Source organism: Puntigrus tetrazona, chromosome 23 (assembly GCF_018831695.1).
Source record: "Puntigrus tetrazona isolate hp1 chromosome 23, ASM1883169v1, whole genome shotgun sequence".
NCBI lineage: Eukaryota > Metazoa > Chordata > Actinopteri > Cypriniformes > Cyprinidae > Puntigrus > Puntigrus tetrazona.
The window spans coordinates 15,906,099-15,928,810 of NC_056721.1; the positions used below are offsets into that span (position 1 = coordinate 15,906,099).

Genomic DNA, 22,712 nt, shown 5'->3' on the forward strand with positions numbered 1-22,712 from the left:
CAAGCTTTCTACAGGTGCATCTCAAAAAAATTAAATATCAGTAAATACATGTGTAAAGTACAACATTTAGAAAGCTTTCATGTTTTTTTGCAGCTTATGAAAGTCAAAAGAGGCTATCTCAAATTACATTTGAGTTTCATTAAATGAACATCCCATACCGTATAAATCATGATGAATGCTAAAATTAAATAAACTTGATCACATTTTAAAGTTAAATAGAGATTTAATATAAGAAATAGTTATAATCCTATTATTAAATATTGTTATAAATTAAACATTATCCTTAAATATGTACAATATTGCTATAAGACTATAGTGTTTGGTATAAAAAAATGTGTTTATTTTACAATCATTTTTATGCATATTAACATTTGCATACTATTACTGATACTTTTATATTACTGACATTTAAATATTAAGTACAGTTTAAAAATATAGTTTAGCACAATGTTATAATGTTTAGTCTTTAATGGTGCCTAAATAAGACTAGAAACATTCGTTTTGTTTTTTTGTTTAATCAAAACCGCAGCACTGTGTTCAGAGTATTTCACTTCAACATGCATGAAAAATAGTAAATATATATGGTACACATATGTACATAACAAGGACAATTCCAAAAACTATCAGTCCAACTTGGAGTGAGGTTATTTCCCATAAAAGACATACACTTAAAACATTTTATACAATATCCTTTTTCTTTAGCCTAAGATCATCCTATTCAAAAATGACTTGTTTGGTTCGATCTATCTCAGGGGAACTGCATTGAATTTGCCTTGCGTTAACTAATTCCATAATAAATTAATTGTGCATCATGCTGGAATTATGGATCATTAATTCCATCGGATATCTGTTACAACTTTAAAGTGATTATCAGTCAAAATGGGGGCAATCGAACAGGCATTCTTATTAATCTACACAAATAAAAATACCTACAAATATTTGAGTACAAAGTGTTAAAACAACAAAAATAGAACGAAAAAAGAAAGTCTATAAAAAAAAAAAAATTTACTTTTCAGTCTTACAACGCACACACACACACACACACACACACACACAAGATTTATTATAATAGGTCATTTCTATAATCCTGGCAGCGCACAATAAAAAAATGAAATCTTGGAAAAAGTGCCAGTTGAGCTAAAAATTCTCTATTCTGCTCATTTCAGATCAACAATCCTCTATACGGGTTTGGCTGAATGACTACAGTGCCAGCAAATAATATAACAGAAAAGCCAGGGTCAACACTCAAACCAGGAGTTATTTGTGAGATATGGGTTAAGTGGTAACCGTGATACGCTATTTGAAAGAGTAGCTGACAATCTCCGAGACACCAAACTGGAAAAAAAACGAACCCAAAATGTTAGTTAGTGCATTTGGACAGGCCTATGTGAATTTTGGACTGACACTGCATTAATGCAGCATTACGCACTGCAAATAACATCAGAAAATGAAAGTTCAAGTTACATTGAGCAACAACAGTACATCTTAGTCCCTTGTTTATATGCTGCCTTATGTTTTTTTAAAGTGTCTGATATGGCGTAAAAAGTCCATGTGCTTGGGATAAACTTCTCAGCATTCAAACAACAGTAGAATTGGACACTCTTTGTTCCCTGCAGCCGTTCTAGTTACATGTAATAGCACCCTATTACATCCAGGTGGCAGTATAGATTATGCGTACAATTAAGGGCAGTGCTCTCTGGCTGTTATTAAAGGCATAACTGATGGTACAGATGCCTGAATATGCCAGGTGACCAGTCGGCTCGGCGACACGGCATGAGGTTGACCAAAAAAGAGGCACTCGTGTGATTAATAAGGCAGAATCCTCATCTCTTCTAACTGTTTATAAGGGATCGTGCACGTTCATGAGTTGATAAGCAACCAGAGAAACAAATAGTGTTACAAGATATCAACTTTAACAATCGTGAAGAGGACTGAACGGGAGGCACTAGGGCTGTATTTCTGGATATTGAGTACAATAGAAGCCAATTTCTGCAACATGTAAAAAAAAATATATATACATGATTACCGATATAATTATGACGTTTTATCCTTTTTGGGGGTCAATTTTTACTTGAATGAATTACTAAAGTCATTATTATGGAATAAAAGAAAACAAATCTCAATTTCAAAATGTATTTTTTCATAATTTTAATTTTTATGGCACAATTTTGACCATCTATGTTATGACTTTTCACACCATTATCATGACATTTATGTTGTATTTTCTACTTTTTATTTGACAATTATGCACGTCATACTTAGTACATCATACTCTTGATGTTTTTATCTCATAATTACTTTGCTATCTAATAAGAATAATATTAGATAACATTTTATCTAATTATGTTTTTCCCTCTTATGTAGCAGAAATGGGTTTCCATATGAACACAGCAGCAGGGATAGACAATCACTAATAAAAAAATTAAAAAAAGACAGGGCAAAAAAAAAAAAACAGACTACTTTAGGAGAACTCGCAATGGCCAAAATAACTCAATCTAAAGCTGCATTTAAAACACTGTGATCACAGGGAAAGAAAATGGCATAGTTTAAAACAGTAAATATATTGATTTTTCAAGGCAAGGGTTCGGGTGTAAAAAGGATCATACGTAATGACCTCGGACAGTATGCTGTTTGTCGTTTCTGAGTTTGTCGTACACAAGAAAACAATGATAGGACCAAACTATGAGGTTCCATAGCCCGAACTGAGCGCAATGTTTCAATACAATACAGTTTATATATAGCCAAAAAAGTTTGCATGCTAACAAGGCAGTCTTAGTGTATCAGTCCTTCACAAACTGCTATTTTCCATTGTACATCACTGTACACCCACACGAGAAGCACACATGCACACGACGATTATAAACGTATATAACAGGTTAAAAATGAGGTAAGATGAGCGAGGGTCAGATGAGAGGGGTTGACCACCTGAAAACTAAAAACCTCCTATAGAAGATCCTACAGAACATTAAAGCATCATGTTTCTCTCAAGCACACACTTACTGATACACACACATATATATATATATATGAATATATAAAGTATTGCATCGTTGCAACTCTGAGACGCAGCCTGCATGTGTGACATGCACAGAGTGCGCAGTCACCGTTCAAACGATGTCTGTATTGCAGCGTGTGTCTGTGGGGATACGTTTGATGACAGGAAGTGCTTTGCAGTCCTACAGCCAGTGGAGGAGCAGGAGGAAGTTGAAGGAAAGAGCAGGAGTTACAGAGGATGCAAATGAGAGCGTGGTTTGGAGTCCAGCCCCCGTAGTCTATGGCATAGTGAACGACAATCTCCTTCTGTCTTTCTCTATATGTGTACATAGTCCCAGTTTCATTCCCAGAATGCAGCTGAGCTCCAGGCCAGAGCGTGATGGCGTGAGAGGGAACCGGCGCTCTCCTCTCACAGATCTGCCCCCCTCTCCTGGGATGCGGAGAGTCCCAGGCAGACTGTTTACCTGCTCTCATCATCTGCTGGATGGGTGGGACTGTGTGGCCATAATGACGTGTGACGGCCCACCGCTCTCCCCTCTCTGGCTGCCCATCCCCGCCAGCACCGACATGGCCACCGCCTCTGCCGCGGCACGGGAGTTCAGGCCGTTGGGGCCTACCGCGGACGAGGGGCTGGGGGCCAGAGAGCTGTGCTGAATGACCGGTGCCGGGGAGCCCGTGGGCTCAGACGACTCTTTCATGTGCTCCTCGCCTGAGAAACATCAATAAATGAAGGTTAGGTCCCGCAGACGCAGGTGAAAGACCTCTGAGTGAGCTCCACTTACCCAAGTAGACGGCTTTCTTTTGGAGGTTGGTGACGGGACAGTCTTTATGGGCTAACAGCAACTGCTTCAGATGAGCAACTTCGTTTCGCAGGTGAGACACCTCGTTCTTGTACACAGAAAAATACAGGAAAACAAAAAAAGTCTGAACGTCAGTCTTGGACACAAACTAGCCGGCAACAAAGCACTTGGAAACACATTTTTATCTATTTAATTTCAAAGTAGGACGCCAAACCATCAATGCACACAACAAAACAAATGAAGAAGAAAAGACAATAATAAGAAACAAAAAAATAAAGCAATATGGCAGTAATGGTAAACTATTTACTAAATCTGACCCTGGTCTTTGGGTGTACATTTTTCAAAATGGAGATTTATACATCATCTGAAAGCTGATATAACAATATAACAATATTTGGCTGAGATACCAGTATTTGAACATCTGAAATCTGAGGGTGCAAAAAAAATCTAAATATTGAGAAAATCGTCTTTAAAGTTGTCCAAATTAAGATCTTAGCAATGCATATTACTATTCAAAAATGAAGTTTTGGATATATTTGCAGTAGAAAGTTTGCAAAATATATTCATGGAACATGATCTTTTCTTAGCATAAAAAAATAGTCAATAATTTTGACCCATACAATGTATTTTTGGCTACTGCTACAAATATAACCCCTGCAACTTAAGACTGGTTTTGTTGTCCAGGGTCACAAGTATCCATTTTAAAATATATATATTTTATACAAATAATGCCAATGATTATAAAATGTAAAAAAAAGCTATATTAACAAAGTTATATACAATTGTAAATACAATGATTTGTTCTATATTAATTATTATATTTTATATAATTAAATAATAATAATAATTATTATTATTATTATTATAACATCAATGACAAAGTCAGTTTGAAATAATCTCAATAACTGTAATAAAAAATAAAACAATTCCAGGTTATGTTTGGAATGAGATACTAGCAATACTGCAGTATATGCAAAGTGATTTTAAAAATCGAAAAATATATATATTTAAAAAAAAAAAAAAAAAAGTTTTGCATTACAGACGATGATTTGCTACAAATTGGTCACATAATTGTTGTGCTAACAAAAACTCTCAAATCTGAACTTTTCTTACACAAAAGCAACAAAACATCACAGTTGTCATTGTTTTCGTTTCAACCTTGACTTTTTAGATAGAAGTTATGGACAAAAGCAGTGATTCATGGGATACAGGATCCCGCACAGTATGATCAATCTATCAGAGCTCATTCATAGAATAAAAAAAGGCCTTTGGCACACACTAACCGACAGCGAGACGTTGATGGAGGTGAGTTCTTCGGCCTTCTTCTCCAGAGAGCTGACCCATATCTTGCGCTTCTGTCTGCAACGAGAAGCTGCTGCCCGGTTCCGCTCCAAGAAGCGCTGCCTCCTCTCATCGGGGTCGTCATCAGCCGTCCTCCGCCTGCGACCTCCGGTGGGCTGAGCGGGTGACACCTGAACACAGCAGGGCAGAGTAAACACGGATGTTTACTGCGTAATGCCACAGCGAAGTGAAAAACTGCTCCCTCGACAAACACAAAGGCATCTGTTGTACATATAATGTTTACACTCAACAGTTGGAGTGTGAAGACACCCCATACCTGCGGCTGAGCAGGGGACGGGGCGTCTGGATGCTGGACCAGCAGCTGGCTTTGCTCCGCTCTCTGAGGGACCATCGCACTGGACCCCATCGCCACACCAAGACAACCCTGAGCTGTGGGCATCTGCTGAGATAATGCTGCCTTCAACCTCTGAGGACAACAACAAAAACATCAGGGTAATATGGCACAAGATGGCATTCTGTCTAATTATAAGGCAGCTTACAGCCACAGCATTCAACTTTATTTCTCTTTCATGTGGAACGGGCATTTCATAAAACTGTCGACCGCAACTCATCAAGCACTGAGAGAAATCATGTGACAGAAAGGAAATAACAGTGTGAACTTCTGCATTTTATTTCTATAGTTTAGGACGGTCATCTAGATTTTTTTTTGGCTCCGTGGCTTTTCTTTTTTTAAAGCAAGCACCTCTCAAGAAACCAAGAAACGTTATTTATAAATAACAAAGTAATCATAGACACAGTAAAATTTGTTGCGTTTTTTTACACTGAACTTTTTCTAGTGCTATTTATTTATTTATAATATTTTATTTACTATTATAGTACTTATCTGAATTGCCTTTAATTGTTATATTTCAGTTTTAGAACTTGCACAGCCCCACTAGTTGTCATAACACCCACCAGCTAGCCTACTATGAAAATAGTTATTTTCTGCATATTCTTGTATAACAAGTATATTTGAAATACAGACTGTTTGTTCCAACAGTCTGTGTTTGTTTGTTGTGAAAACTATCACCCATGTGATGTGCTGGATAAAGGCTTTCAACATGGAACACTAAGCAAGGCATCGGAGTGTTCAGCAAAATGATCCACAGGCTGGATTATGAAGGAAATAGATTTGCCCTCACCATCTTTGCCTCATTGTGGGGGTTATAGCCTGAGGGTGAAGACGAGCCGCTGCTGCTGCCTCCTAGTGGAGGGCCGGGAATTCCTGGAATGTTGGGCACCATGCACAGGGGCCTTGCCAGCTACACCACAAACACAAAACATAACATGAGGCAAATTATGAATGGCTCTAAAGATCAGATATGACAGCTCGCTATTAAAGGTTTAGCTTTTGAAAAGCAGACTTTGTTGATTTGAAATATGTTATTGAAACATCGTTCTGACAGTTGGAGATTCAGTCTTCTTATATGAGAAAAAAATTTAAACTAACTTTTTGTAAATAAAAATGATTAAAAAATAATTAATACTAAAAATATTAGATTACATTTTGCATTTGTCCAGTTTTTGTTTCAATTTTAGTTTTTAGTAAATTTGTAACTTGTTTTGTCATTATGTTAGTTCTATTTAATTTTATATTCTGTTTAACTATCTTAGTATTTTAATTTTTATTTGTTTAAAAGGCAACATGTTTTTTCCCCCACATAATATAATATATTTATATTAGATATTTATATATTCATAATATATACATTTTCAGCTTTAAGTAAAAAAATTTTTTTATAGTTTTAGTTTTAATTACAATTAATTTTCCACAGATCTTGTAGACCCTATTATTATGAAACTTTTATGAGTGAGTGATTCCTTTTCCTTTGAGTGGGCCATCTATTTATATTCCACATATTTATATTCCAATACTCAGAAATGCTCTTCAAACTTACAGATATTACAGAGGGCATCTGCATAGGACCTGGAAGCACAGGAACTGTTTGACCGTTGGGGAGCATCATCATTGGGTACGGCACTGTGGGAGATCTAAAACAGAAGAAAAGAAATGCCCAGTTAGCACAAGCAGCGAGAGCGGGAAAGTAATCTGACCAAAAACGAATTGAACGTCAAGCACATCATAAATAACCCAGCTGCCCACAGTTCCTAAGAATCACTTCCAAATCAACTTATAGCAGGACACTGAGTCATATAGAAATGAGTCACACAGAAGAAACTCTTCATTGATAGACTGTGGTTGTGCTCTTACCCCAGCGTACGGTTGGATGGTGGGGTGTGCGTGATGACGGAGGTAGGGGAGGGCATGGTGGGCTGCAGGCCGTCATAACCCAGGTGCAGCGGGAGGGAGCCAGGACGCACTATGGCAGGGGTGGGAGCCGAACTGATGGCATGCTTTGGAGGAGAATCCTGTAAGATAATCAGCCACAAAATGGTTCAAAAGAAGTAAATGCAGTCATGGCTGTTTGTTTAGTGATGCAACACATCCAGGTCAGTTACTGTTAAATACATAGTTTAGTGAAATGTACAATTATGGCCTCTACAGTAGATACGTGAATGCCAAATGTGTGCTAGCATACATTACTACAAACTCTTTTATACATTTAACATTCTACAAGATGTTTCGGACCACTAATGATCATGCTTAAATTTCGCTTTAACTCACATTTTTCTGTATTTTAATTAATTACATGAAAAAAAATGTGTTTGTTGCAAAATTACAATTTTCATTTAATTATTAAATCAAATAAATGATATTATAAAACAAGTTAAAATATTTTATATTTTTATTTCATATTATGTTTTCAATACATTTATTTGAATTTCATAATGTCTCAGTATTTGATTATTTGTCACATCCTCCATGATTTGAGAATGAGCTAAAGCATATCTTGAGCTTCAGTGGAAAAACATGTCTGTCCGAAAATACACACGATCAATGTCAGAATCATAAAAAGTTCATTTTACGTTATTCAAAATCCTAACATTCAAGGTTTAAACCAGGGTTTTAATCGCACGATTTCCAGCATGGTTTCAGATTTTTGGACTTTGTGCTTTAAGGTTTTTCTCTAGCACGCCTGGCTCGCATAAAGCATGTACCTTTCCTCTGCTTACAGGCTCTCTGCTGCTGTCTGACATGCTGGAGATGGAGTCAGGGCTGGCAGGCGGAGAAGAGTCCACCTCCACAGGGTCCTCCTCCTTCACCTTAACGTCTGAAGGCGTCTGCAAACTCATGTCAAGCGCTCCTGAATTAGGAGCAGGCAACTGTGCGAAAAAAAAGAACGGATGAAGAACACGACAGAGAAGAAGAGAGCGAGACGAGACGGTGTTAAACATGAGAACTGATAGGGAACTCTGCAGCCCATAAATCTGAGTTTTTGGCAGCAGGCAGCCTGAGCTCCTCATGTTTGGAGCACGTCTGACTGTATGACTGAATCCCTCCACCCAGTCCCATAGCTCACCGGATTCTTGGCCTTCTTGTCCTCATCTTCCTGGGCCTTAGGGAACTCCTGCTCGAACGAGCTGGCCAGCTCATTGAACAAGCCCACCTCTTCACAGTTTTTCAGGAAACGAGTGGGAGTCGGCGTCTGGTCTGGAGTACAGAGCGAGAAACAGAGAGATCTCATTGTTTCCTTATGCAAGACGGCCTCAAAGACAATATAAACTCTGCCACGCAGCTAAGCGGCTGTACGTACCATTACTAAGAAAATCTGCTTGCGATTTAACATGATAAATCTGGGAGAGTTCAAGGTTGTTATTTCATTTGTGTTTTTTCCCAAGGGTTTAATGTGACAAATAAAAAAAAAAAAAAAAACAGAACATTGTGAATTTCCCCCCTTGAAATTACTAGCTTAAGGGGACTTAGCTTCACTCCACAGCTATAAAGTAATGATATCGAATTACATTGTTAAATCTTTGTACTGTTTGTTTTGTCAGTGCCATTAAAACAAGCATTTCAGGTTACCATTAACCACAAAAGAAAGGACAAAAAAACAGCACCTACCAAAACCAAATTAATAATCACTAGAGTACTCGCATTCAATATTTCTTTAATTTAAAAATGAAACAAATTGCATTATAATTACGTAATAAAAAGCACACACAAATATTTATCCCTAACTTTTTAAATGTTATATATTCAACAAGAAAAATATATATAATAATACAAATTCATAGTGCATATTTTATTCTAATTTATAATAATAAAAAGAAGAATAAATGTAAATAATTTTTACAATTATATTATATGTTAAATATATGTTATGTAAAGGATAATGCATTTTATAAATAATTGTATGCATGTGCATATCCACATATATTTGACCTATTTAAAGGGCATTTCCCCTTACCGTAATAAATGCATCTTTTATAACAAATTCTTTATATTATAAAAGCAAAATTAAAAAAAGATACTACTATGAAACTAAATTAAAAAAATACACTTGACAAGCATTAATGCCAAGTTCTATTACTTGTATATATATATATACACGCACACACACACACATATATACAGGGCTCATGTACATACACACACACGGCTGACATGTGTATATAATTGTATACAAAAAAAATATTTTTAATAACTGCACTGTGCATTCTCTGCATGCAAAGTACCTGCAATGATGACTGAGTCAGTTCTAGCCGGTCCAAACTTCAGCGTCATTTCATGTTTGTGTTTATGGACAGCCAGGTGATCCTCATTAGTAAACCTCTACAAAGTGACACAGATGAACAGACGGATTACAAGACAAATCTGACCAAAAAAAAAATAAAAGGAGCATTTCAAGACCTCAGGGCAGAGACACATTTCCAAAGGAAGAAGAGGGAGTGGCATTGACAAGATTTTGTCTTTCGAAACAGATATTGTAGGCCAGAGTGAACTTAATAATGATCGTTTTTCACTAAACCCGTGCTCTGCTCGAAGTCTTCGAGGTATAGGATGTAACTATACAGTGTCAGTGTCAAAGACGTACAGTGGAGACGGCTTTCTGTTTCACAGCTGACCTTTGTGCCCTTCTGCAGCCTCAAGGCTTACAACGCTTACGTTTCTTAATGCTTCCGTTCAGAAGTGCAGCTACAGCATTACACAGTAAGTATTGAACTTCCACATTGGTCACATAATAAAAAAGAAAAAGTTTCATGCAATACAAAAATACATTGTGCAAATGACAAAAGGATATATGCTAAGGTGGAGTTTTGTGGTTTAGCGCTTTGACCCAGTGGCCGAGCCATGATGTTACGCATGCAAGACAACAGCTCATGGGCAGAGCAAACTACACCCATGTATTCCATTAACATTTATGACAGGCAATCATGCATTCTCCAATGTGCTTTTATATTTACCTTTGAAACAAAACAGCTGTTAAGATGGTAAATCTGTACGCTACAGATGCACAGCCGGTGAATCATGGATATTTAAGAAACCGGTATTAAAGTTGCTTTTTTGGGAAAACGATGCCTAATATGCCCCTGCGTTCTGACAGATAACAACGAAATAGGTGTACTAAGCAGAAAAGAGAATCTAATTAAAGAAATATTTGCTATATACTGTATATATAGAACCTCCTTTTCTGTTTCATTGCTATGATTTCAGCTCCTTCATGGTTTCATTACTAAGTCTTTCACAACAAAAATACAAAAAAAACTAAACAAAAGCAACTCCATTGCCAACTGATGAGATAACCTTGCTATATAAATACACAACAGATTTTGTAAAAGGTATTTACAGTTTATTAAATGTATTATTTCGTTACAGCATTTTAATACTTTGGATGTGACGTAGTCTACGTTTCATTTTCAATTGGGAATCAGACTACATTGACGGCACTTTGATTCACTAAAAATAACCAGTTCAAAAGAGTAATTCATTCAAGAATATTTGAGTTATCTGCTCAGGACTACACTGTTTACACTATATGTTGTAGTGAAGAACCGACTGATTTGGACAAGAATGGTTGCAATGTATAGTTTACTAAAAATGTTTGACTCAAAATAGTTATTTGCTCAGGAATCAGAGCTGCGCCGTTTGTGCCATACGTTCCTGCTTCGGTATAAACAATGGTTTAAAAATAACTATTTGCTTTGGTTTCAGACCACACTAACAGCGATGCATGTTTTTGATTCACGAAAAAGAACCAATTCAAAAGAGCACCGAATTGGACTACACCAAAGCAAGTTATTATTAGAAATAACTGGCTCGTTTGGAATCAAGACTATACTGCTCAAGCCTCCGTTTCAGTTTTTTTTTTGGTAATGGAACGGTTTGCGGAAAATAACAGTTGTTTAAAGAAGCGCCTCAACTACTGGATCCTAGCGGTCTCTTCCAAAACAGCTTGAGCGGACGTGGAGCCTCTAGGATTAGCTTTTCCTCTTTCTGAGTGGATTTCATGACTCAAGCCGTGTTCTCTGGGCTTCGCAGTCTTCCTCAGACTATTTCTGGCTCCGTGTCACGGTTACAGTTCAGCCGTGACAGCGCAAAGTGGAAACACAGTCAAGTGTCAGAGGCGTATTTTTAGACATGCCAGCATCACCAATACAACAACTGCATGGCCCGTAGCTTCTTCTCCCTCGCCTTAAATGAGTTACTCCGGCAAGGACAACACACGACGACAACACAAGGACAACAGAATGACTGAAGCGAACAGAGCAACTCATTAACACCAACAAACAAGAGGCATGACTACGCCTTATGTGCATGCGGTAGACTTTTTTTTTTACTTCCGCTTTTGCAGCTGTATAATAAGTTTGTACTTTCTTCTCAGAGAAGAGAATGCAACACTGGGGAATGCAACATATAGAGCTTATCTAGCAATCAAGAACCAGAACGAATGTTAAATAGCAACACAGTGTAGTATTAAACTGACCTTACTAAGGAGATCGATAGATCAATATTATACGCAGTTCTCATCAATTTAAAGTATAAAAAGCAAATGTCAAGAATGGACAAAGCAATTTACATCATTGGTCGAATACCATTAGATAACAAAGAAGTAGATGTTACAATCCCTAGTGTTTCAGCGATACTGATACAGTAGAGAGCAGAAAAAGTGAGTAGAAATACTCTGACCAAGTTCTCCCGGCAGGACATGATCATCTATGCATAAAATGTGGGGTTTTGTTGGCCTAAGGTTAGTGCACATGCTCTTACATGTTGATCTGCGGTGATCATGCGGGCAGAAAGGAGGTTTGAGACCGGCTCACTATACCATATCTAGCAAAAACGTAAAATACGGTGTAAATATAATGTAACATTTCATTTTATAAGCAGTTCGTTATAAATGTATTCATTTGCTTTGCTAATATCTATCGGTATATCATTTCATTTTGTAACAACTAAACCACAAAATTATTAGCAAGCACTAAATAAAAAGTTTAGCCTTTAGTTAAACCCAGTTTTGTTGCGCAATCACTGCGATACAGGACATTAATGTAAAATATCAGACACTGTAATCAAAGTGCATTAAAAAAGTATTAATTTACTCTGAAAATAGCTTTAAACAAGCACTAGCATTAATGCTCTCAAATCTCAGTTTCCTCCGGCGTGTTGTTTTTCAGTAATAGGTTGACAAAACAGAGGAGTCACGTGAAAATCTGGTTCACTGGGAAGAAGCAAAACAATCTTAAACCCCTATGGACTTCAGCGTGACGCAAACAGCGCTTGCTCGTCAACAAAAGAACAATACCTCCACCAAAGTAAACCCTCACTGCCCTCGTCCAGCGACACACCGGTGTTAATAGAGCCTGACAGATGTGCACAACCTGATCTCTAGTTCAACTATTATCCCCCCCCCTTACGTGGCCTTTAGTTTTGGTTTACAGGAGCTGAGTGGTCTTAAAATTGCCATATTTTCACCTAACGGCACTTTACGTCATTTCCACTTATGAACTCGTTAAAGTTAAGATATTCAATTTAGAAACTTGGACGATTCAATGTACAGTACTGTTAAATAATTTGGGGACAAAAAGATGCATCAAATTGTGTGACTGCAAAGACTGCAACAAAGATTTCTACGATCCTTTGAACTATGAATCAAAGAACTCTGAATGTTTCCACAAACCGATAATAATCTAGAGTAATCATGCTGAAAATTCAACTTGTCGTAAGACTAAAAACAGATATAAAATGAAAAGGAAATAGCATGTCTCGCCTTAAAAACCAGCACAAACTAAAATATTATGTCCACTATAATAAGTTAAAATCCTAAGTATTAGCAACAGTGATATCTAAGGCACCTTTTTTACATAAGAAAACCCAATTTCTCCTGCTCAAAGTCTGGCTAGGTTAGAGGAAGAAGAATTAAACAGTCATGGGGTCCCTGTGGCGTCTGAGAAAGAAACATCTGCAAACAACTAACTAACATAAATTATTCATCAAGTTCATGTTGTTCCTCTCAATTCTCAAGATTATGCCGCCAACGGTACGGTTAAATGATCATTGTTGCTTTCAGTATCAGAGAGGCAGTCTAGCTGTTAAATTGCCTCATTCTGATCCATGTTACTTTTCTCACACTGTTTTCTACGTAACTGCGGAGGAGAACATTCAGATCAAAACCACGGAACGAACATCACTGTCTCACCGAGTAGGACGGGTCTCGATCATTTCCTCTTTCGGTTTTCAATGTACTCAAAGCAACACATGCCATACTGTTTTTCAGTTCTTACACTGAAAAAAATATTTTCGGCTATAATTAATTTACTTGAGACGCAATAAAAATTATACATATGTGTGTGTAATTTTAAATTACATATATTACTATGTTATTTATTATTCATATATTAGCCTTTTTTTATTTACAAATTTAATCAGGACATATATTCTCTGTAAGCAGCCTTTTTTATTTCATTACTATTTTTATTTAAAAAAAAAAAAAAAAAAGTTTAAATGATTGTTTTGCGGTGCACTTGCTTTCAACCTACTTCGGCAGTTCAGCATAAGTGCACTTATTAGCATCAATAACCTCATCATAGTGTCTGCATGGACTTTGACTCAAACCAGACAAGTGCAGACGATAACTGCGATTACTCATTGGCCAAGTTTGCAAGTGAGTCAGGCAGTGGAAGAGACGTTAGCGCAGTTTCACAAGCGCGCTATCAGCTTCATCAGCGTGGCCCTGGGCTGCAGTGTGACAAAAACAACACGTTTTCAGAGCAGTGCAGCTGGCGCACCTCCCTCCACACACACGCCAGGCAGACGTCTGGCTACCGTGCAGCTGAGAGGACGACTCTTCAAGAACCAAAGAATGCCCTATGAACCAGAAAAATCACACCCACACCTGAAACCCAAGACAAAGTGAAAGCGAACTTACCTGCCCACAGCCAGGAGCACTGCACACAAAAGGCTTGTCGTCCCCCATCTTTGCAAAGGCTTTGCAATATAACTGTGGAAGAGAAGACGAGAACATTACTGAAGGGTTTTTCTAGAGGTTCAAGCCAGGAAAAGTTCCACAGCCAATCCCAGGGATGATTCTGCCTGGATCCTCGCTCGGGTGTTTAAAAATAACGAAGAACCGAGCACATGCATGTTAGTGTAGCGACTACAAGTTTCCCTGGTGATACTTCCTTTACACTGGGGGCATCTGGCAGGCCAATGACACGCAGAGTTCGGGATTTGCTCAAAGCAAAGTCTTTTTAGCCCCTCCTCTACTTTTCATTGTAGTCCTCCTGACACCATCTCCACAAAGCTCTTCTGCGGCGGCGGCTCTAGTGCCACTCTACACCTTTGTCTGCAGTCATTCTCTGAACTCCTCCACCCGATTCTCAGGCTCAAATATCAGCAACCCACACTCCCAGACGCTCATCACTTTTCACAGGAACTCAAGACATCTACACTGACATCAAGAGGTTGTGCTGGTACCGTTTTGCCAGACGCCGGGAAGCGATTTCCCTCCGAGATAAGATTGATTGATTGCTTTCATCTAATGCAAGAGGGTGTAATGAGTGCAAGTGTTGGAAAGGAGAAACGGACAGTGCAATAATGGTAATTCTGGAGAGACATGTCTGGAATGAGCCGCTCTGATCCAGGGGAATGGCATGCGTGTGTATTGGCTTGTCGTAGACACTCCCTCTTTTCCTATTAGCTGAACTACTGCAGTTATTCCAGACAAACTGCCAGCACCTTCCACACAAACACGCACATGCTCGACATTACTCTGTAATCAAACTAAACGAATGCTTCCCTGAACTCTGATGGATCTATGAGACGTTCAGAAAATGGCTGGGCGGCTAAATCTTACGTGAGTGTACTGTGTATATTTATTATGTATATATAAATACACACACACATACAAAATTTATTTTATTTTATGTATTTATATGTATACATTTATATTTGTATAATTGACATTATAAATAAACATAGAAACATAACATGCTTGTGTATCTATATGCACATAATAAATATACACAGTACACATTATTTAAGCAAAAACTTTTAATTACTTTGGATGCAATTAATTGCTATTAATTGTTTGACAGCACCATATATAATAATTGAAATTTAAATGCACAAATTTAACAATATATAGCAATTAACAGATGTGTGTGTACACAAAACACACACACACATACACATACATAAATATACACAGTACACATTATTTAAGCAAAATATATATATATATATATATATATATATGGATGCATATATAATATATATATATATATATATTGTATTATACATATATGTATATATATATATATATATACATATATATATATATATCATTGAATATTTAAATACACATATATACATATAATATATATATATATATACACATATATATATATATAACATATATATATATACACATATATATATACACATATATACACATATATATATATATATATATATATATAAGTATGCCAAGGAGGCATTTAGAACAGTTAAGACAAAAATAAAACTTCTGTCATTAATTACCCTCAGGTCATTTTCAGAACACAAATTAAGATATTTTTGATGAGAGCTTTCTGACCCTGCACAGACAGCAATGCAGAGGCCTAGAAAGGAAGGACATCATTAAAATAGACAATGTGATATCAGTGATTCAACCTTCATTTCTATGACGTTACGAGAACACTTTTTGTGCACAAAGAAAACAAATATAACAAATATATATGAAAATATATGAATATAAAATCAGCTGTGTTGCTAATCAAAAATATCTTAAATTATGTTCAGGAGATTAACAAAGGTCTAACAAGGGTAAGTTTTTAACAAAATATTCCTTTGAGTGCAGCAAATGAATCAAGTCATTCTATATATGAACTCATCTTTCTTAGAAAGCAAAACTAGTGAGATGTCACAGTCCTTAGGACATATTGATCAAATAATGGGTATTAAAGTAATGTAATAATTAATATATTGCCTAACTTTAGTTTCAAATGTGTTCATGTACTACACATTTATGTTTAGTATCCATTATATTCATGTTTTATATTTAGTTGTCGTGGCCTACAGCAAGTTTGACTGGGCTGACTGAGTATGTCATCCGTCTTCACATCAGTTCGTCTCAATCTACACTCCCACTTCTTTAAACCCAACGCTCCACGCACAGAGAGGCAGGGAATTTTGGAAAAAGCAACACGTTCATTAAATTTAAATGGAGGGAAGTTTCATTAAACTTTCAACATGCCCCACCAGCTCAGAATGACGTCTGGTGAGTTACACAACCACCACCGCAAACAAAAGGTGAAGAATGAACCAAACATCTTCCTTGACTATAACAACAGGGATTTAAATAGATAAAGCTTGCATATGTCTTCTGTAAAAATTTAAAAAGGCGTTTAGACTGGCAGGTCTGTAGGCCGAGATGTTGCCAATTTACGTAACATTAGTGCTGTAGAGTTTACGGCAAACAAAATCAACTGCTCTCAAAGCGGCAATAGAATAGAAGCATACAACAAAACACATTTATTAAAAAAAAAGGAAAGCAATAAGAAAAGAAAAAAAAACAAGGCTTGCTTTGGCTTTTTGTTTAAGGGGCTAGGTATAATTCACCCAAAAATCATCCTCAAAACACTAATAAAGTCATCATACTCTTTCGAAGACTGACATGGCAGAGAAGATATTGCTAAATAAAGTCATTACTTTTGTTTTCATTACACACAAAAAATAATTCTTGTAGCTTTATATAATTAAGGTTGACCCACTGATGTCACATGGGCTATTTTAATTATGTCCTTACTACCTTTCTGGGCCTTGAACGTAGTAGTTGCTTTGCTGTCTATGCAGGGTCAGAAAGCTCTCGGATTTCACCAAAAATTTCTTAATTTGTGTTCTGAAGATGAACTAAGGTCTTGTGGGTATGGACTGACACAAGGGTGAGTAATTAATGACAACATTTAGATTTTTGGGTGAACTATACCTTTAAATTACAGAGGTATACAGAGTACAAAAAATAATCCAGAATGCTGTATAAATCCTTTTTTATATTTTTTAATATCAATTGTCTCATGTGGGGGACGTGCAGTTATAAGCCGAAATCAGCAGCCTCCGCCAAGACCCCTGCTCTGTTTTCCATAAAGAAAATAACTGCATCTTGTTTGCCCCAAAAGGCCCTTCCCATTACAGCTGAGATCAAAGTGGAGTACAAGCTAAGCAGCTTGATTCCTTGCAGACCTCACACGCTCTACAAGTGAGCCAACAGCTTGGTGCCAGAGCTTTCGGTCTGGTTGCAATACACACAGACAGTTTGGTCAGAGAAACGCACGGAGAAACCGTATACAAATGAGAACCACACATTCGTTATGCCCTTGGTAAAGTGTCTGCGTCTCAGTAAGCCGTCAAACTAAGAGAGCGCACTCACGGAGGAGTCTGAAGTGTACCACTGCACAATAAATCAGACGAACAGAGATCGGGCCACCTGCGTCAATGTGTGCTACAACAAAAATACAGCCTTGATGGATTATTCACAAAGACATTCTGGAATCATCTAAGGCCACTTCCTGTTATGATTAAGATTACGTTTGCAATTAAAGTCCTGGTTATGCTTTTATTATTTCCAACAAATCCTTAATAAAAACACCAAAAAAATTATTGATCACACGATATTCTCTTAACAGCTCGAAAAGCTTTCATTATACCAAACTGAAGTAAAAAGAGAAAAACAAATAAAAGCAAAAAGGATGCTAAATTAGCAAATGTAACATTCGTTCAGCTGAAATAACCAGAGGTGGCTTGCTACCAAAAAAACAATACTACAATAGCACAAAAACAATCTGGTGTGTCGTTGCGTTGCGGTCATCCCAAGTTCCGATCCTAGCTTGTGAAGCTTTTCCGATCCCGGCCCCCATCTCTCTCGCAATTAGTTTCCTTTCATTACATTGGCCTATCTAAATAAAGACAAAATGCCCCCCAAAAACAGCAATTGCTAGTAAAGTTCTCAAGTAACTACAAAAAAACTAAGTTAAGTAGTTATAGAAACATGGCATTGCTTCATAATCTGCTTCATTTGCAAGTTTTACAGAATTTGTGTTGTTTATCACCTGCATCTCTATAAAAAAAAATAATAATTCGCTCAGATTCAAACCAGTGCCTCCTACATGAGAAACGCATATCTCTGCATTAGTGCTCGTTGTTAAGCCACGGCTCTGACAACATCCACCATCTTTGACAGCACTATACTGAAGATACACCGAACAGCCGGGTTTGTCTATCATCAACAATTTAAACAGGAAGACAGCTGGCAGTACTAGCAACACTGCTTGAGTTTTTTTTTTAAATACGCAATACGTTCATTCCCACACCTTCCGACCAATGGATTTCCATAACTTGCTCATTTACATTTATTTTTGCATCATATCATAAAGAGGACGCTGCTTTTATCAAAAATGACTAACAAAAGAGGAATCACAGCAAGAGCTTACATGGGGACTGCTAGAAATGTTAACAATCACTCGAACTGTACATAAAAAAAATTATCATAATGATTTTTAAAAAATAATTTCACATACTGTACGTATAAAAAACAATTTAAGCTATGAAATATTTTAGAGAATTATACTGCCTATAAAAAATTTCCAAGACATTTTAAAATGTCCTTAATTTCCCTGACTCGCATTTCCAGATTTTTTAATTCACAGCCCAGTTCCTCAGGATCAATTGGGCCTCAGTGGTCGGACACGGGGACAAACAGCATCCCGCTGTTAACTTGGATTTCTCCTACTCAGCAGGTGGACGGTGTAGCAAGGTCCGGCTATAATCTGCCTCAGGCGTGCACTGTTTGATGCTGTCTGCTAGGAAACTGACAAAACAAACTGTATTAATAGCTCCAGCTGGAGCCAAGAATGAGGAATCTGGAGAGTGAGCTGCCAGAGAGTAAGGGAGACCCCACAAAAAGGGAGCGACGGAAAGGGGGGGCCGGGGAGCAGAGAATGGAACGAACGCTTTTGGAGGGTGTTCGGTAACTCGCAGGTAAAGGCCAAGGGTCCCGCGGATGATTTCGTTGATGGGGGGGGTCTAGGGTGCGGGTGTGTTTTATGGTTGATTTGGATTTATGTAACCTTAGTGAACCTGAGCTTTGGAAAATGGAACAAATGAAACGTTAGATGCATGTCTGCATGACTGCAGTGTGCCCGGTGCTAAATCCATGGTGAGGAAATACACAATGTAGCCCAACGCGGTCCCCAGAGGCTGTTTCTGCTAGGAACAATGTGAACCCCAAGTCCCCCTCTGTAAACCCATAATCCTCCTCAGATCAGATCGTACTGCTGCTGCAACAATGTTGGACATGCTACAAGTCAACAAAATGGCAACAGTGCGTCTTCTCTACTGCCTACAGAAATATATCAAGCGTCCACGATTTGCAATATTGCTGGCAATATCTTATAGCTGTTCAAAAATGTCTGGGATCAAAACTTGAAAAAAAAAAAAAAAAAAAATTTGCAAGGACACACTGAACTTGTCAAAAGTGACAGTATAAGCATTCATAATGCAACAAAAGATTTCTATTTCAAACAAATGCTGTTCTTTTGAACTTTCTAGACAACGAATCTAAATATGCCGCAAAAATATTAAGCAGCACAACAATAATTTTCAACATTGACAGTAATAAATGTTTCTTAAATGGCAACTCATCATATTAAAATGAGGATCATGTTGCACTGAAGACTGGAGCAATGCTTCTGAAGCTTGAGCTTTTCCATCACAGGAACACGTTACATTTTAAAATGTATATTTATATTATTTTTAATTGTAAAATATACAGTACTGCTGATTTTTCTGTATTACAATATTACTGATCATTATTATTATCCTACGCGTTGGCTGCAGAAACATTTTAAGCAATTTCAGAGCAAATCAACATCTAGATTAGAGGGAAAAAAATGATAAGATATATTGCTGTCAGTATGGCAATGTTCTGAAAGAGTGGCTAATTGCATTATAATGGACATACCAATTCAATTTTGGCATAATCTGCTGTTTCTCTAAACATTACAGCACCACGATGGCATGCGAATATCATATTTTAATGATTCCTAAATCAGAGCTATCCATCAACCCTGCTGTGCTTGCCAAAAACCGGACAAGAACAGTTTCCAGCCACCCACATTGTCCATTCATTATTTCTACTATGCAGTATCTGCCTCAATCTTTGCAAGCTCTCTCACAGCACTTCACGATCCTGGCACACCTTTCAGAACGGACCAAACATTACATAACTTTAGAAGAGCACAGATGCCCAGAATCGACTCGAGCACAACTGGAAGTTTACACTTATTGTCTGTTTTATTTGAACAGTGTTATTTGGTCTGCTGGATATTTGAAACAGTGTTATTTGGTCTGCTCTATTACTCTATTGTCGCATCCGGGCATTTATTATTATATGTCGTCTATTAAATTACCCTGTTACCAGGACAACTTGCACAATCATAACATAATCATTCACATTCACAGTTCTGACTTGTAACGGTTAGCATGGTACCACAAACGACCTGGCAGTCACAAACAGCGCCGATTTCATCATATGAAAGACGTCAAACTGGCATATGAAGTTCCTTCCTGTAAAAAATGTCTTCACTTAACACATTGTGAACCGCTGCAGATGCCTTATAGCGGAGGTGAAAGTAACAAGTAAGGCTCTGAGTTCTTATTAACCAAGTCGCTATGAGGCGATTACTGTAACAGCTGCAAAAATGCTCACTAGTGCACAAGCAAATATGTCTATTGAGAGGATGATGTATTATATGGAGACGTACAGTCATTCCAAAGAGTGACATTATTGGAATTCAACAAGTGCCAAGTGAAGATGACCTATATCTACAATTACAGGTCCTCAGACGTACAGATGGTGTTTACAGGTCTAAGATGGGACATTTACACACTCAGATGAAATTAAGCTGATTGTTATCAGCTGTTTTAGGAGGCGTCTTTTCACATTGAATGTATTATGAGCAAATCTCTGTCTTATCTGATTTTGGAAAATACCCATAACAATTCCATTGGATAACAAACTGATCTACAGCAGGTGCTTGTTTGATGTAATATACTCATACATCTAACAAACAACACACACAAAAATATTGTGATTTACAATTCTGACATTTGTGTGGGGTGTTTACCCTCTTTTATTTATATTTTTTGAGTAATTACTGCAAAGCTTTTTAAAAAGGTGTTTAGTTGAAAAGAAATAGTAAACGGTAAAATATGAAATGGCATTTATTCTAGTTTAAAAAATGACTGCCTTTGTAAGCAACGAAACTAGAACTTTTATGGAAATGTACTAAAAACACAAGCCACGGTTGCCGAGTTTTGTTTTATACTGTCTTAACACTTTAATGTGAAATTAGTATCTACTTTGTTGGATTGCTGCAATACACAAAATAATAACGATGATTCCTAATGCCATCGCCGAAAATAAACGTCGCTAACTATTTAGCAGACCCATGCTAGCTTGATGTCTTGCGAACATGCCAACTTTAAAGCCAGCCTTTTCCCGCATGTGCCCGCCCTACCCTCCTTCTGATTGGTCACGTGTGTGTCAATCAAGAACATCAGATTGCTGTTTGGCTGCGATAAACGTCAATCACGATTATTAGTTGTGTCTCATTGGCGCACGGAAATCCCACTCAAAAATGGAATTCACGTACTTCGAGCACAGAGAGGCCGCTCATACTCCCCCCGCTAGAAACAAAAGTATGCAAAGAGTACTTTGAAGCAAACAAACTGACCGTAGCATCAAATTTGCCGTTTTATATAAGCGCAAAACGTATATATTGACAAAAAAATTAAAACGCGATTGTATATAGTAATATGGTATACTCGTATACAACATAATAAATGACGCTAGGGGGACTTTTCTGTTTCTAAGATTTTTTTCTCTCGCTTGTCAAGAGCTCTGAACGAGCTGCAGTCTACGCGCAGACTTCGGCTATAACCCACTGCCAATCTGACAGCCTCTCAGTCGCCTCATAAAAGTAACTCTTGATCAAAGATAAACCTTTTTAGCGAATATAAATAACAACTGGGCGTTGTTTCAAACCAAGACAATCATCGATTCCACATTTTTGACAAAAGAAGAATGTTTACAAACTTACCACAGCGCCCCTCTATCCCTCTCTCTCTCTCTCTCTCTCTCTCCTCTCTTGGAATCTGACACGCCTCTCCCTGTGAAG

At 37.4% G+C, this 22,712-nt stretch overlaps 1 protein-coding gene across 3 annotated transcripts; it reads right to left on the reverse strand.

Annotated features, from left to right (window-relative positions):
- Positions 1–499: 499 nt before the first annotated feature.
- On the reverse strand, positions 500–22,705 carry atf7a (activating transcription factor 7a). 3 transcript variants are annotated; one of them, XM_043225277.1, is made up of 12 exons: positions 22,635–22,705; positions 14,405–14,476; positions 9,714–9,810; positions 8,558–8,688; positions 8,211–8,360; positions 7,348–7,505; positions 7,034–7,127; positions 6,278–6,397; positions 5,413–5,562; positions 5,078–5,266; positions 3,777–3,882; positions 500–3,703 (listed from the first exon to the last, which is right to left on the reverse strand). In XM_043225277.1, exons 2-12 carry the CDS (start codon positions 14,450–14,452, stop codon positions 3,468–3,470), a joined length of 1,479 nt encoding a protein of 492 aa, XP_043081212.1. In that variant the 5' UTR covers positions 14,453–14,476; positions 22,635–22,705; the 3' UTR covers positions 500–3,467. The 3 variants fall into 3 exon arrangements, with proteins under 3 accessions (XP_043081212.1, XP_043081211.1, XP_043081210.1); XM_043225276.1 differs by having other exon boundaries at positions 8,196–8,360; XM_043225275.1 differs by lacking the exon at positions 22,635–22,705 and having other exon boundaries at positions 8,196–8,360; positions 14,405–14,495.
- Between the last annotated feature and the right edge of the window lie 7 nt (positions 22,706–22,712).

Excerpts from the sequence above, each read along its gene's own strand:
- atf7a (XM_043225276.1), bottom strand. The coding sequence starts at position 14,452 with ATGGGGGACGACAAGCCTTTTGTGTGCAGTGCTCCTGGCTGTGGGCAG. Across the intron at positions 9,811-14,404 it reads GTGCTCCTGGCTGTGGGCAG|AGGTTTACTAATGAGGATCA; the intron begins GTAAGTTCGCTT and ends GTCACTTTGTAG. Across the intron at positions 5,563-6,277 it reads CCCACAATGAGGCAAAGATG|AGGTTGAAGGCAGCATTATC; the intron begins GTGAGGGCAAAT and ends TGTTGTCCTCAG.